Raw genomic sequence first — 16,199 nt, 5'->3', positions numbered from 1 at the left:
ATCAGCTGTCGTTATAACAGGAACCAGAAATTGGAAGATATTAAGTTTCAGTTAACATTCCTTTAACTACAAATTTCTATTAGGTATTTTTAATGTGCTTACCATGACTTGACTCGGTGCCAGGGGAGGAAAAGAAATTCTTGGTGTATCTGGTCTTGACGTAACCAGTGTCTAGATAACTAACCACCTTTTAATGTTTACAGGTAATGCAGATACACTCAAACATGAGCCGAAAATGAATAATATTGATACCTACACCAGACTGAGGGACTTCTGGCAGCGCCATTACTCTGCTCACTATATGACTTTAGTTGTCCAATCTAAAGGTAACATCGGTTGTTCCATAAAAACAAGCTGATTGCTGCTGGTGGTGGAGTGCTTTTGGCACCAGTTCAGCTGTAGCCCACGCAGTTTTAGTGGATTGTCCAGTCCCGCAGGAGGTATTTATATGTAGATTTTAGCCTGGTTTCCAAATGAAACTCGAGCAATTGTGCTGTGTTATTGTCATCCTGCCACTTCCTGAGAAACTTTCAACTGAAACTGTTACATAGGTTCCAGATTAACACAGAGTGTAAAATCTCAAAGATATATTTCAAGAAGAATCTTGTAGGAATGTAGAGTCAGACTGCTTAAATGACTTAATGCTGCTGGTTTCTCTGCCATCAAGAGTGAATTTCCACAGAAAATGATGGGGAGACTGAGACCGGGTCTCCCAATTGACTTTGTCTGTTTGGGGCTCTTTCAAAAGAGGTCTTAAAATAAAACACATTTCTCTAGGAAGAACAGAGATGCTGAGTTTTTTCCCCTTAGACTGAAAAACTCCATGCAAATAGAATTGAGTTTCATTTCAGCAAAGAACTTCAGATCTGTGTGTCATTTCTGCAGAGAATTAACGAAAGAAATTCCTTAGAAGTTAAGCGTGTAGTAGAGACCTGTGTTGAAAATAAATAGTTGTGTGCATTCGAGTTAGGTTTGTGCTTTGGGGTTGCGTTGAATGCTGAAACTTATTGAAATTCCCACCTGTAAAATTGAGATGGTAATAATAGAGGTGGTAATTCTTTTCTTCTCTTATGCTTTTCTGTCTAGACTGTAAAATTGTTAGGGCATTGAATGCCTCTGGAATAATTGTTTACGTTGCAATGGATTGTAAAGTCCTTGCTTTTGGTGATTGCAAAGAAAAGCGTGGGGACTGGTGGCCCGCCAGGTCAACTTTGTATTTCTATCTCTGTTAAAACAAAAGAAACTGTGAGTGTCCCTTCCTCCCGCCCTTGCCGCATTTTTATGGTTGTTTAGCATATACGGCATCACTTTTGGAGCACAAAATGCTCACTTAAACAAGGAATGTCCAATCAGTCATTTTAAAAAAAAAAAAATTAAACTTCTGGTTCTTGACACATTTCCTTTAGGAAAGAGGATGGGGAGAAGGAATTGTTAGCACTGTAGGACTGCGTTTAGGTTTGAAAACTAATGCGTATGTTCTGGACGTAGAGGGACAGAATGAGTCTAGCAAGTACTGGTGATTGTGTAGATCCCTAAGTTGGTAATTCCTTTTCCCAGTCGCACCAGATGCTACTGAACTTTAAATCCCAGTTGTATCAGCCTGAGATTTCAGCAGTATATACAAAACCAGAGCTGTGACCAAAGATATAGTTCAATGACTATTAAGAACTGACTCAAACCAACAGCTTTGAAGCTTATAATTTAGAACTTTGCAATTTTAAAATCTGCCGACTTGCAGCCTCTTTAAGATAACCGAGCTAGTAAGATAAGATAAAGAATTTGTCTTAGAGCTTCAGGAAATTACATTTCTGGTTTTTTTTTTTTTTTTCCTCCTTACTAGAAACACTGGATACATTGGAAAAGTGGGTAAAAGAAATCTTCTCTGAGATCCCAAACAAGTAAGATTCTTTTGATGCATAAAGGCATTACAAATTATAAAATTATCTGTTCTTAAAATGATCGTTTTTAAAAAACATCCCTTACTGTAGAAGCTAAGGAAATGAACAATTGTTAATTAACATCCTTATCTAGAAAAAAATGGGCAACTTTGGAAATTAAAGACTGGCACTAATTGTTTCACGAAGACTTTGTTTATGCTTAACAATTGTTTAGCCTGCGAGCTGTGTGGTGCTAACTTTCAGCAGCGTTTGCTTAATATGTACGGATAGCTTGATTTTATAGTAAATCATTCAAACCTAGATTATCATTGTCCATTTCTTATCTTTGCTTTATGTCAAAAATAATTAGCAGCAAAATAAATTAAGACCATATCTTGAATTTAGTGTCATCCTTGGGGTGGTAACTGCATAGAACTTGACCTTTTTTTTAATGATTCACTCCAATGTGCTGTCTAAAAAGGGAGTTCTGCAAAAGCTTTACTAATTTGAAAAGCATTTTATTTCCTCTTTCATTTTCTACTTTTGCAAGATGTTTATTTCTGTGGTGCATGGAAACGCGCTTGTGAAAGTCTAATGTCGTACAGACACGTGTGTCTCTCCCGACCCGTGTCCTTCTCATTCCTCCTTCCCCGCAAGACAATCCATCAGGATCCTGTGAATCCAGGGCCAGCTCAGGAGTGTTTACTGTGCTTGGCTTTCCTCTCCTCTCTTACGAGACAGCACGCTTTTTGTCGTTACCGCCTCGGACAGAAGGAGAGGGAGGAGTTGATGGGGTCTCTAAATCTCGGCTAATTACTCTGTCGTGTGAGCAGGAGTGCAAGTGGATGCCAGGTTGCCTTCTGCCCTTCCACTTTGGGCTGGGTGGATCCGGGGCTGCACCCTTTGCTAATGCCGTTGTCTGGTGGACCGCCTCCGTCGCGTCAGAGCTATGGATGCGAACGTTTTGGGATTACCTCAGTGTAGCCTTGAATCCTTGCCATTAACATCACACTCTAATTTTGCTTTTAAGTGGTTTACCCAAGCCCAGCTTTGGCCATCTGACTCAGCCTTTTGACACACCGGAATTTCACAAGCTTTACAGAGGTAAGTAAAATAGATGTGTTTAAATGTTTTGAATACCTAGCTTCATGTTTTCTCTGTCATCGGATACTTTGTGGAATGATTCTATGTGGTTCTGAATAACTTTTAACCATTTTTTCTGCATTTTGTAAAATTTCTTATCTGTGCCTAATAATGTATATTTATATTCATTAAATTCATTTGTGTTCAGTTGTTCCAATCAGGAAGGTTCATTCGTTGAGCATCACTTGGGCGCTTCCCCCACAGGAACAGTATTACAGGTACGGCGGCGCGGCGTTCTACTTCTACCGCGTTTATGTTGTGAATAATGTACTGACTTTCACAACAAAACAAAGAACCCCATTTGTTTGTGTTACAGATTACTTTGCTTCAGCTAGGGGAACATTTTTTAAATGAATTAAGCCGATGCAGATATGGTTCTTTTTATAAATTGAGTGGAATTGGTACGCAGCTGATTTAACGTCATTCCTCACTGACTCACATCAGTCATTATGTTCTGAACTCCCACATTTTTAGCTTATTATCCTAATGCTCCCTGAAAATGCAAAACTTACCATGAAGAAACAGACAGTGCATGTTTTAGTCATTTGTCTAGTGATTTGAGTTCTTTCTGTGAAACACGTTACCTCTTGGCATTTAATCTCCTTCACATTTTCTTTTAGGGTGAAGCCTCTTCATTATATTTCCTGGCTGGTGGGACATGAAGGCAAAGGCAGTGTTCTTTCTTTCCTTAGGAAAAAGTATGTATTTTTGAAGCATAGTTATTAGATGCTTTGCTATCATTAAAATAAAGGCAAACTCTATTTTGTGTATATATGTTTTATATATATATATATAAAAGCAGGCCAGGTGTGCCTTTTTGTAGTGATATTCTTTAAATTGATGATAGACCCAAGTAAGAAATAAGTGGGTTTTGGTCTGTGATCCACAGATCAGCAGATCTTTGTGAGATCTCCAAAAGGTAACTCAGCTTTTTCACTGTTTTTCTTAAATTCTGTATCCTGAGGCTCACGTCTTTATGTTGGAAAAGCTTTGTGTAAACTGTAAATGGATTGAAAGCCACTGAAGTAAAGCTACGATCTGCTAGTTGTAACCGAGCTCAATAAAAAGTACCTTTAACTCTTCCATAGATTTTGGGCTCTTGCTTTATATGGAGGAAATGGTGAGACAGGATTTGAACAGAACTCCACTTACTCCATCTTCAGCATTTCTGTGACTTTGACTGATGAAGGTTACAAGCACTTCTATGAGGTATGGTTTACTGCAACTTGATTTTCTTACTGTTTTTTCTAATATCTGGAAAAATTAATCCATTCTTTTCTGTCTGCAGGTGGCCCATGTTGTATTTCAGTATGTGAAGATGCTGCAGAAAAGAGGGCCAGATAAAAGGCAAGTGTTTGCCACTACATCAGATATTTGTGAGACTGTCCCGCTCCGTTAGCCTTTTATTTTGTATTATTTGCATTTTTTGTGGAGTTACTAGAGCGTAAACGGTGAGTCAGTAGTAAAGCTTGTCTGTGTGGGAAGTGTATCAGTTTATAAAAGTTTAAAAATGAATTTGCTAAATGTTTATGCTTGTTTCTTGGTGCTTTTAGTTTGATTTATCGCGATCCGATTTCTAATTTTAATAAGCTGAGCTAGTGTAGGTGTTAGGTGCGGTTTTGTGTTGATAGAAATAAATTTGTTGAGCCAAATCAGTGGAAGTCAGGACTGTGGTGTTGTGGTGTTAGCCTTTATGTTAATTTGGTATCAGGTTTTGACTCTTTGTAGTTAAGTCTCCTCCTCTTTGGAAAATAGCAGAACTTTCTGCCGATTGGGAAATGCCCTTTTGTATGGAAGGGAAATGTGTGTAGTACTGGCTTCTGTGTCTTGTACCTGAATGAATCGCTGAACTCGCCCTCGGTGCCTGTCCTAGAGAATTGCTTTTTTTCAGATTCTCAATGAATGTTGTGGAATAATGGAGGAAATCCACTTTTATTGTCTTCTCCCTCCTTTACAGAATATGGGAAGAAATACAGAAGATTGAAGCGAATGAATTTCACTACCAGGAACAGGTATTCATCCACTGTTTTGTGTTGATATAGGTAAACCATAAAAAGGATTTCTTTTTAATTTTAAAACATGTTTTCAAAGTTCTCTTCAACCAGAAATAGATTATGCACTTAATGAGGCTGTATTCTGCTGAAAGAATTTGTATTCTAGACAGAGAAATATTGTGACTTCTTCCTTAGCAGAATTCAATGTTACTTTTTTCATTCCCTAGCTGCTAGGTAGGCTCCCTTTCGGTTTTAATCATTAGGCGTGTGAAGTTCTGTGCCCATTAATAGCGCTCTGCAAATTGTTTGGGGCTTTTCAGTATTTTTGCCTAATTTCACTTTTTTTAAGCTGTTCTGGCACTGCTGATTTCTGGGAATAGAAAAGCAGAGTTGTGTGAAAAGGGTGGCCTGCTGGCGACCCGGCCTCACAAAGGCTTGGGTGCTACTGACCCCCTTGTCTGCTGTTGCAGCATTACGCAGTTAAATGTGCCGTTGTGTCAAGTCTTCCTTGGCTTACTGAAATAGCAATTTGCAAAAATCTTACTTGTTTTTATTAAAGATAAACAAGGGAACACAATGTAGATAATTTGAGAAGCCTCACTTCAGTGACTTTCTTACTGTATTTAGCCACGTTCTGTTTCTTACTAGGTAACTTGGTTTTTATGAATGGCACTAAAATGGCCTTTTGGGAAAAGAGATCCATGTGCTACATATACGGCTTGAAAGCATCGCTGCGGTTTGTTGGTTTCTTTAAGGTACACAGATGCAGGAAAGAGTTATGGGGGGGGAAATTAGGAAATATTGAAAGTGGAGTTTTTTCTTTACAGATGCTCCCAAGTATTTTCAGACCGCCAGTCTGCTGCGAGCATCAGGATGTTAGAAATGCCATTTTTAGCAAATCCTTGCATCTGTAGCTCTGCCTTCAAAATAGCTTATGGAAGGTATAGAGTGTCTTGAGTGGCCTTTGAATAGCAGAAGTGGTATTTGCCAGTGGTGCAGACAGTACGGACTGCTGCCAACAGCCCCGAGTGACAGATAACAGAGCGGTGGATTTCTTTGGTAGGAACAAGTTTACATTGATTTACGAGTACATTTTTTCAAATGCCGTCTGATGGGTTTTTTAGTGGAATACAACTTTTATGAATTTGTTAGCAAAGTTCAACATTACAAGATTACAGCAGACTGTCTTCTTCTAACAAAAGCTATCCCCAGAACAGCAGAGAAGAGCTAAAAACCTGTGAAGGGTTGCTATTTAGTGTATTGGACAGAACAGGAATGAATTCCTGTTGCCCTACATACAGTTTTATGATGCTGCCTTTAATCATTGCCAACAGAGGTTGCCCAGTTTGAAGTTGGACTTTTTCATTGAAGTGAAGCTATTTAGTCCTGAAAGGTTCTTATTTGGTCTTCTTGGTTCTTTTTAGTACTCCCAGCTAAGAATTTTATGTTCCCCAAGACTGTTACTGCTCTAATAGACACTGGACTTCCCAGTATCAAGCCAGGTGGGGACAGAAAACACCCGAGTTTACGCTAGGGAAATACCTACTGTTAAGGGTCCTGCCTTTTTGGCCAGTTGATTTTGAGTGGTCATTAGAGGTTACTGACAGCGCAGGGACTGGGCTCAGGAAGCAAGGAACAGAGGGAGGTGTGAGCTTCTGTGGCAGGGTTGTGCATCTTGGGGACGGCCGAGTGACTTACTCCTGATGGCAGGAGCTGGTGCATTGCCGTCCTAACGAGTAATGGTCACAGAGGCTTGCTTTTGGGATAAGCAGTTTTGTGCCCCAAGAGAGGTTTAATGTTTTCTTGGGTGTACAGTGTCTTTAAAAATTCTTATCGTGTTTTACACCACATTTATAAGACATAGATATGTTAAACTTGCCTCTTTTCAGGTGAACCGTGGTCTGTATCTGGACTCGGAATCTTTACAGTGTGATGCTGGCTGGTTCACAAAAACCCAAAAGCACTCGGCGAGAAGCTCCCCACTAGGCAGTCTTACGCTGTTAAAAGGCAATCTGTACTTTCATGTCTGAGTAGGAGAATCTCCTCACACGGTGCGTCATGGCGGAGAACCTGGGAAAGGAGCAGAGTCAGAAATACTCATGCAGCAGCAGCAGTTCACGGAATCACGGAATCTTCAGAGTTGGAAGGGACCTCTAGAGATCATCTAGTCCAACTCCCCTGCTAGAGCAGGGTTGCCAGTTCCTTGGCTTGCTCTTCCCAGGTTCCAGATGACTTGAAATCTGGAATTGCAGGACTCTGCTTGTGTTCCCTGGAGGCAAGGAGTGTGTTCTGCTGGGTCTTTAACCTAGGAGGTTTAATGACTGTAAACTGCCTGCTCAAGGTTTCTTCTACAAAGGACGATGTGTTTGATATTTCAGGATTCTCAGGGGAGTCCTGCGCATTAGCTACGGTTATGAAATATATTTAGTTTAATAACTGAAACTAAATGCCGTAACAAGCACAGCGTGCAACTCCTGCTCAACATACCTGACCAGTCAAGCTCTTCTCAGAACAGAAAATGGATACGTTAGTTTTCTGATTATGTGAAAAATAGCTTTCTTTATTTGCTTACAGACAGATCCAGTTGACTATGTGGAAAGCCTGTGTGAGAACATGCAGTTGTTTCAGAAGGAGGATTTTCTGACGGGAGACCAGCTCTTGTTTGAATACAAGCCTGAGGTAAATATTCTTTCAACTCCGATTACACTTTTTGATGTAAAGAAAATATGGGCATAGCGTATAATATAGACACCTATACAGGCATTTGTAATTAGGCATAATACAGGCACAGGTTTTGTATTAACTGAAACGTGCTTTTTTCTATTCAGAAAGCAAATGTTCTTTTTTGTGAGCTTGTTATGTCTTGTTCTTCCTGTGGTCAGACTGAGTTGCATTTGAACTTGAAGTATTGTCTTGAACTTGCAGATCATTGCGGACGCCCTTAACCAGCTCTGTCCTCAGAAAGCCAACCTGGTTTTGCTGTCTGCTGCCAACGAAGGGCAGTGCCATCTAAAAGAGCGGTGGTTTGGAACCCAGTACAGCGTGGAAGGTAAAGCAACGGCAGAAACTGAGAGAACGTCTGATTGATGCAGTAGAGAGATTAAAAGGGTGAAACACAAAATGCAACCACAGGGAAGCAGAGAAATGAATCCTCAGTGCAAAACTGACCTCATCATTAGTCAAATACTCTGTCCTACTCAATAATTGTTCTTTGTTTGGTATCAGTTGATTCCCACTCCCTAGTTTACAATTGTCTGAGGAGGTGGGAATCCCAGCGAGCCCTCCAGCCCTTCGTCCCGTTGCCATTCAGATCCTGAACAGGGAAAAGAGCACAAACGATGGATGAAGGACAGAGCGTGTTGGTAGCTGGATTACTAATGCAGACAGGCTTGATTTACTTTTTAAATAGGACTGCTTCGGTCCTGCACCAGGGGAGTTTGTGGGGAGGGATTTAGAAAGAGTCCCGATGAAGCAGGTGACATTAAGAAACTCCTACCGTACTGCAAATCTTCATGGAGACAGCTAAGAGACGAGGCGACTGGTCTAGGAAACAGGATGGCATTGCCTTCCTGTTGAACTAAATGCATTTCATGTTTTTTAATAGATATTGACAAGTACTGGAGTGATTTATGGGCCAGTGACTTTGAGTTAAATCAGGATTTACACCTTCCAGAAGAAAACAAATACATAGGTAAGGCACCAGAGCATGAGTGAAATCTTCCCCTGGTAATTTATTTGAGAATTTTCTGTGGTTTAGAAACAATCTTAATTGCCGTTTGCATATCAATCTGGTTTTGAAAATTCAAAAGTATGCAAGCTCTGTTCACATGAATTTTATTTACCGTTCTTTTATTTATAAGAACGGAGTTTTTCTAAGGTGTAAACTTGTAGATCATATACAGAGCAGGCCTCGCACAATTGGTGAGAGTTAACACAGAGCTCTGGTCACCCTGGAAGAACAATTTTATTTCCTTAATCCTGCTGGTTTTGAAAGCATCTAAATACCATCTGGCTTTGTTGCCAAAACCAAACAAAAATAAACCCGCAACTTGCGTCCTGGGTGGAATGCGGGACACTTCTGGGCCTCTGTTCTGCTGTGGAACTGAAAAATAGAAGTTCTTTGGGTCCCAGAAAGCGTTATCACGTGTAATTTAGCAAACCGGAAGGGGGGAAAATGAATTATGTTGATAATTTTGAAGACTTCTAATGTATGTAGTCTGGCTGTGTGAAACCCACTAACTTTTGGTTTTGGTGTGGTTTTTCCTTTCGTTAGCCACTGACTTCGCTTTGAAAGTTGCTGACTGCCCTGAGACAGAATATCCGGTCAAAACACTAAGCACACAACAAGGCTGTCTCTGGTACAGGAAGGATGATAAATTCAAAATCCCAAAAGGTAAATGCCTTAGGGCTTCCCGAAGAATAGGAACTCCTTGTTTTTACCAGCTGGAATTTATTGGAAGGCAAATAACCCGTGATAGTGTTCACCATTTACACTCAGTGCTTACTGTCGGCTCTTCCCTGGTTCTTTTGACGTGTTTATTAGCTACAATAAAAGAGAAGCAAGTAAAGTACCCTGCAGCAAAGAAACCCTGCTGCTACCTCAGGGTAAAAAGTGGAGTCACTGAAATGTACTGACTTCTGAATGTGTCTGGCTATGGACAGAACGTGATACTGAGACAAGGGCTTGAAACTGAAGGAACACGTGAATTGGAAGAGACTGTAGTCGGCTCTACAGAAAGAGAAAGATACAGCCTGGATCTGAGACACATGTGGAAAATATATTGCTGCTTTCAAGCAGAATGTCACAATTTTTAGTGTCTGTTAAACAGATGTTTTGTGGCGTTTTCTTTTTTATTTATATTTATATCGGTCACATGTCAGTATTCTGCAAAGCACAGTTTTGTAGTTTCTATTATTTGGTATTCTTAAGAGAAGTTTTTGGAGTGAAAAAGAGAAGACGTTGGATGATGACTTAATGTAAGCAAAAATATATTCTTCTGGCTGAATGACCATTTTCATTAGACTCAAATGAATAACCCAATGGAAATGTATTTGACTTTAGAAAGCTGTCACTTTTTATACAATTGTTCATTTAAGTTTCTCTTTCCTGACCAGGTTATGTTCGTTTCCATCTGATCTCTCCGTTGATACAGCAGTCTGCAGAGAAGTAAGGATTGTATTATTTGTACTTATCTTGCAGAGTACCTAAATTGCCATACCTAGTGAAAAACGATGAAGAGAGATTCATTTTAAACTGGAATAGAACGAGGCTTTCTTTTCTCACGTTCTTATGGGCTTCCCTTGTGGTTTTGTCTGTAGTTCGGTGAGAGCGGGTCTGCAGCGCGTCGTTACTGTAGCAAACAGATACGTAGGAGTTTCATGCTGTGTTATTCCCCAGTGCAAGTTTTGGAAAAATTAATGTAACAGCAGCAGCGCACATGCCGGAAGGATGCGCTTAGAGAAGGAGTCGCTCCTGAAAAGAGCCGTCCACAGTCATGTCCCGAACCGGCAAATTTGGGAGCCTGTAGGAGCAGGTGCAGAGACCCCGGGCAGCGTTTAGAAACCAGCTGTTGGTTAGACAGACCTCCAGGGTGTAGCTCTGCACATGCTGCCCTTCTGCTGGTCTGAGGCTGGCATTGCCGCGTGTAACAAATGCACTGGTGCTTTTCTAATGAGCCTGCTGAGACCCGCACAAGTAAGGTGTGGGGAAAGCCTTTATAAATCTGTTTTCATCAGGGCTTTGTTAGTTTGAACTTTGAATGGCAATCCAGGCAACAACAAAAATCAAAGCACGGACTGCCATTTCCACGTTGTGCAGCCTGATTGGCTGCGGCTTATTATTATTGTTGTTTTATCTTGATAGATAAATAATCATCTCATTACTCAAGGCTTCAGCATAACTGAGTCCATCCGTCCCCCATTCCTTTACGCAAAGTGTAATAATTCCATTTTCTGTGATTATTTGGTGTTTTGAGCATTGGCATCTTACAATGTGCATTCCCACCGCGAAGAAATCTTAAATTATGTGAAGCTGGAATCTTACTCATTGCAAAGAATACCTGAATGTTAAAATAATTGTTAAGTAGTGTCACGTGCTTTCTAGACAAAGGGAAACTTGCATTCTGTCTTTCCAGGTTTGTCGAAAGTTTCCTTTTTAATCTCATTTTACTCAAGTATTCGTTTCTGTACCATCAAACTCGTTAGGCTGGATTTTCATCTTTCTTCTGTTCCTTTTTTGAATTTCTTTTTAACCCTCTGCCCTTTTCTCCACCCAGCATAGTTTTGTTTGATACATTTGTGAACATCCTTTCCCACAACCTTGGTGAACCAGCATACGAAGCCGACGTCGCTCAGCTGGAATACAAGCTAGTAGCTGGGGAGCATGGCTTAGTCATTCGAGTGAAAGGATTCAATCATAAACTACCTGTAAGTACTGCCGATCTTCTAAATACTTCTGCGCATCCTGCTCTTCAGGGTACGTGCTTTTTGTCCCAGCAGCCGGAGCCTAGCTGGCTGGAGCTTTGGGTGTTTAGATGGGGCATTTTAAATTGGAAAATTTGATGTCTCTGTTCAGATACAGCATAACGCAGCAAATGCTTTTTCCTGTGCTTACATGTGTAAAGACGTAGTTTTATTCACTTAAATAAGCTCAAATGACTGACCTTAAGCTGACTTAAGAGAAATCTTCCTTTAATTAATGACTGTATCTCCATTGAGACTTTAACAGCTTTTCCTTCAAAAACAGCCGAGTCTCCCCTGTCCCGTTGGAGTGTTAGAGCCTCACCATCTATAAGCTGAGGCCATTTGCACGCTGTCTGGAGAAGTACCTCTGAAAATAGGTTTTGTTTACAATTTGACTTTGGAAACAGAGCTTTGGAGATACATAAGCGTTTTGGGTGCAGTTTTTCTTTGTTGGGTTGCCGAGAGCTTACCTTAGGAGGTAAGGTCCCCATTCTCTAAACGCCGGCCGTGTGAGACGTGGCGGGCACAAACAGAGAGGACGCAGCGGTCGAAGGGGAGAGAACCACCAAGCGGCTTCCCTGCGCCTGCATTGCAAGAGCTTGAAAAGATGTCAATCGTCTGTCGGGCTTATTCATGTGAGGTTTAATAGAAAAAGCCGGAGGTGCAAATAGCAGGGCCTGAATATTATTTTTTTAGTCATGAACGTTGCTCTGTTGTGATGCCGTTGTGCTAGTCGGCTGTAAAAGGAAAAACTGGAATATCTAATGCAGAAATGTGGAGTTGCAGGCTAGGTTTGTTTCAGCAGAATTCAGAAAAGTCCTGTTGATTTGGGATATTGAGCTTATTTCATTAACTTTCTAAAAATGCAGTCCTTTTGAAACTGATTATAATTTGGTATTCGTGAGGAACATCTAACAGAATTAGGGACTGTGCTTTAGTTACCCAGCACATCTCTTATGCTGACCAAATAATGATGTTTTTTTAATTATTATTATATAGGATTAAATTTAAAGTGGTTCTTTAAAAAAAAAAAAAAAAAAAAAAAAAAAAAAACAGAAAACCCCCCACTGACTTAAACCTCTTTTCTTTACAGCTTCTATTTCAGCTCATCATTGATTACTTGTCTGACTTCAGCTTTACTCCAGCAGTTTTTGAAATGATAACAGAGCAGCTGAAGAAAACATACTTCAACATCCTCATCAAACCTGAGACTCTGGCCAAGTGAGTTCTGGGGGAGGGCAAAAAGTGGCTGCACCGTAAGCGTTGAGGTTGAGCTGAAGAGCTCCGGAATGGCTCTCTGTGCTGGTGGGGGCTTGTTCCAGGCGTAGCTTGTGGCTTAGAGAGCTCAAGCAGCTCTGCAACCAGCGTATCAAACCTCTGGGTCAGACTGGACATCCAGGTAGCTGCTGTTCTGAAGCGACCTGTGGCCAACAGCGGGTGCTGGGGGGGGGGCAGGATCAGCCCACAGCCAGGCTCCTGGGGACCATCTTCCCGTCTCCAGAACAATCCCGAGCCAGAAATGGGATCTCTCGCATTAAACAGCTCTTGAAAGCCTGTGGTTTTGTTTTCCTTCGTGCATTGCAGGGATGTGCGTCTCCTGATTTTAGAACACGGCAGGTGGTCCATGATAGATAAATACCAGACGCTGATGAACGGCCTTTCCATCGAGTCTCTCTCGTCCTTTGTCAAGGCTTTCAAAGCACAGCTCTTCGTAGAGGGTCTCGTACAGGGAAACTTCACGAGCAGAGTAAGTACAGCTTCAGCAGCTGGAACGCACTGAAACTCGATCTTAAAATGTGCTTTAACGCCGCTGCCGCAACTCCAGCACTCGCCTGGCAGCCGGCTGCCTCCTCTGCACTGGCAGTCTGGAGGCTCGCTGCTACGGGGCAGCTTCACCTCCGACGACTTGGTGTAATGCTTGTCCGGATAAGCCACTGGGGAGCCCATAGTTGCCAATTTGAACAGAGGTGGGTTGGTTTTTTTTCAGGAATTTGGATTTAAACTGCAGAGAGGGGAAAATGTGGTAGAAATAGGCCTGTAACATGTTTCCCCTGTTGTCACCATTTTTTATATTGTTTGGTGTATCGATATATTTGATACTGAGAAATTGCCACAGTGATGCCACAGGAGTACATTTATCCTGGAAATTTGATTGCCTGCAAGGTTTGATCAAACCCACTGAGGTCCAGTGTCATCTTCAGGCGTGTTAAACACCTGTGGTATTCGTCCAGGTCGTCTGCCCTGGGCCTGGGTCACGCGTAGTCCTGTCAGGCTTTTTAAAATAGGGTCGTGACGGGGCTCCGTGTATCCAGTGTCAGGGAGTGCCTGTGCGCGGCACGGCAGAGAAACCTGCTGCAATTACGATTTGTGACAAGAAGTTTGTCTTAGCTGGTGGTGTTTGTCCTCAAACTGTTTAAAGCTTCCTAAAGAAAACGTGCTGATGTCCTTTGGGGGGTCGGATTCGTGTAATGTCAGCTGTCCCCTCCTGAGCGGTGGAACAGGAGGTCTGAGAATCTAATCGTGATTTGCTGAGAACCTTCATTCAAAATGCTTTTATGGCTGCCGCCTCGGTGGGCTAAGCTCCGTTCACAGCGTGGCACATGCAGCCTGTAACTCCTACGGCAGTTTTACTGTTTCTCGTACTTCCTCCCTTTTCTTCCACTTCCCAAGAGTCTTCTTCCCAGAGCTCTCCCACTTCATGCCCAAGAGAGGAGCGTTTCTCCTCCTACGTGCGCCCTGTGCTGTTGGGATTGCTGACGCTATTTTTCTGGCTTCTGCTTTCTCCTTCTGCAGAAGTTACAGTGCAAGAAGCTGCCTGGAGACTCTGTTTGCTTTGCAGCCTGGTGCAGCGGGTGTCCGGAGGGACTTGGGATAAGGCGAGGGGTCAGGGACGTAGGCGGCACGACGGAGCTCGGCTGTTCTTTGCTCGGGGGGAGGCTTTCTCAAGCGATGTGTGGCTGTGAATTCGGGTAATAATTCTCTTCTAAACAAAACTTCTGTTTATGCTTTCTCTCCTAGGAAGCAAAGGATTTTCTGAATTACGTTGTTCAGTGAGTATCTCTTGACTCTCGCACCACTCATTACGTGGAAACTATAATCAAGGCAAGATTCTTTTCTGGAGGAAGGGGCCAGAGTGGGAGCGATGCAGAAATTCCCTTCTCCTCTCCTGGATGTGGTGCTGCCGGTGTTTGCGGGAGGTGACTGTTCGTCGTGGCAGCTCAAGCAGGACATGGTTCTGGTTTGGGGAAGGGGAAAATAATGTCAGAGCGAGTGTGTAAATGCCTGGGTGTTGTGTTGGGTTTGGGTAAGATGCACGCAGGTGTTTGACACTTCGCTGTTTGTTCTCCCATCAGAAAGCTCCAGTTCGCTCCCCTGGTGCATCCCTGCCCCGTTCAGTTCCGGGTGGTGGATTTGCCAAACACGCATCTGCTCTGTAAGGTGAAAACTCTCAACAGAGGGGATGCCAACTCAGAAGTGACAGTCTATTACCAGGTAACGCGTCAGCTCGGTGTGTACTGGCCTTTCCCCTCTGGTACCTGCTGATGTTGTACCTATGTCCCAGCTTGAGAGCGCTCCCTGGACAGGGATGTTGCAGAGGGTGCGCTGAAACCTCACGTGACACTCACCCGGGCTGCGAGAGGCTGAACCCGGGTGGGCTCTCGCAGCGTATGGGCTTCCCTGAACCGGCAGCTTCCCCTCCCAGCCTGTGCGACCAGCTGGGTTTGTGCCTCGGCAATTTCCTGGTGTCCTCACCACTGATCTCATGGGCCTGGGCTGAGCCCCTCCCCGCTCTTCTGAACGCCGTATTCAGGCCCCCGCGGAAACCAAGAACTTGACGTTGCTGCTGTGAATTTTAATTTAGTGCCACAGTCCAGGCTGAGGTGTGTGCCACAACTGTCACCTTGGTCTGAACTATAGCATTTAACTCCATGAAATCACCCTAAAATCTTCATTTTCTCTCTAGTCAGGTGCCAGGAACCTAAGGGAATATACCCTTATGGAGCTGCTTGTGGTAAGTCAGCGTTTGTGTCTCCTAATTCGTCAAAGCCTCTTCCCTGAAAACAGCACTTGGAACTTAGGTGGGGCCATGGGGCTAAATGGCACAAAGGGGACAGCAGGCATCTGTTGCTCACTCTGGTTAAACTCGTGAGTCTTTGGGACACTCACAAGTTTGTCCCCGGCTGCTGCAGCCATGGACACTGCGGAAGACGTTCTTTTAGCTACCGCCCCAGAAGCCTGAGCCCTCTCTGAATGGAGTGGGTGCAGTTGGAAAGGCAGCACTTCGGTTGCGTTCACGTGTTGTGATCACGTCTCCGTACGGAGCCCGAGGGTGGCTGCAGAGGAGCAGCGGGAGCATCGCTTCCCTGTAACGTGTTTGTGCTCGCTTTCAGATGCACATGGAGGAGCCTTGCTTCGACTTCCTGAGGACCAAGCAGACCCTGGGGTGAGTTCAGCGTGGAGGAGAACTCCCCCGCGCCTGCCTTTGCTGTTCCCTGGTATTTTTACTCTGGAAACCCTTCCAGCACAGTGGCGAATTCCTCAGTTACTGTAATGGAAACAGCAACACAAACACACCGAACCCAAGAGCAGCATCGATAACAAGCTGCAGCCAAATTGCTTTTGAGTCCTGTAAGAATCCTATTACCAGTGTGTTAATTCGGAATTATCCAGCATCAGGTTTTTCCTTCTGCTTCCCAGATCAGCTCCCCATTGCCCAGGGCTG

At 43.0% G+C, this 16,199-nt stretch overlaps 1 protein-coding gene across 1 annotated transcript in view; it reads left to right on the top strand.

Moving 5' to 3' along the window:
- NRDC (nardilysin convertase) overlaps positions 1 to 16,199 on the top strand; it is a 29,990-nt gene that overhangs the window by 10,480 nt on the left and 3,311 nt on the right. Inside the window, exons 7-26 of the mRNA XM_054211630.1 lie at positions 204 to 326; positions 1,841 to 1,898; positions 2,908 to 2,981; positions 3,169 to 3,238; positions 3,641 to 3,718; positions 4,109 to 4,229; positions 4,309 to 4,367; positions 4,978 to 5,032; positions 7,589 to 7,693; positions 7,940 to 8,063; positions 8,619 to 8,705; positions 9,288 to 9,407; positions 10,130 to 10,181; positions 11,290 to 11,440; positions 12,570 to 12,697; positions 13,061 to 13,223; positions 14,495 to 14,526; positions 14,830 to 14,968; positions 15,441 to 15,488; positions 15,868 to 15,920. Coding sequence (XP_054067605.1) covers positions 204 to 326; positions 1,841 to 1,898; positions 2,908 to 2,981; positions 3,169 to 3,238; positions 3,641 to 3,718; positions 4,109 to 4,229; positions 4,309 to 4,367; positions 4,978 to 5,032; positions 7,589 to 7,693; positions 7,940 to 8,063; positions 8,619 to 8,705; positions 9,288 to 9,407; positions 10,130 to 10,181; positions 11,290 to 11,440; positions 12,570 to 12,697; positions 13,061 to 13,223; positions 14,495 to 14,526; positions 14,830 to 14,968; positions 15,441 to 15,488; positions 15,868 to 15,920 — 1,840 coding nt within the window. The remainder of the gene's footprint in view (positions 1 to 203; positions 327 to 1,840; positions 1,899 to 2,907; positions 2,982 to 3,168; positions 3,239 to 3,640; positions 3,719 to 4,108; positions 4,230 to 4,308; positions 4,368 to 4,977; positions 5,033 to 7,588; positions 7,694 to 7,939; positions 8,064 to 8,618; positions 8,706 to 9,287; positions 9,408 to 10,129; positions 10,182 to 11,289; positions 11,441 to 12,569; positions 12,698 to 13,060; positions 13,224 to 14,494; positions 14,527 to 14,829; positions 14,969 to 15,440; positions 15,489 to 15,867; positions 15,921 to 16,199) is intronic.

The sequence above is a fragment of the Rissa tridactyla genome, chromosome 8, assembly GCF_028500815.1.
Source record: "Rissa tridactyla isolate bRisTri1 chromosome 8, bRisTri1.patW.cur.20221130, whole genome shotgun sequence".
In the NCBI taxonomy this organism is placed as follows: Eukaryota; Metazoa; Chordata; class Aves; order Charadriiformes; family Laridae; genus Rissa; species Rissa tridactyla.
Note: the sequence above shows the minus strand (reverse complement) of the source record. Positions and strands in the feature narration are given on the sequence as shown.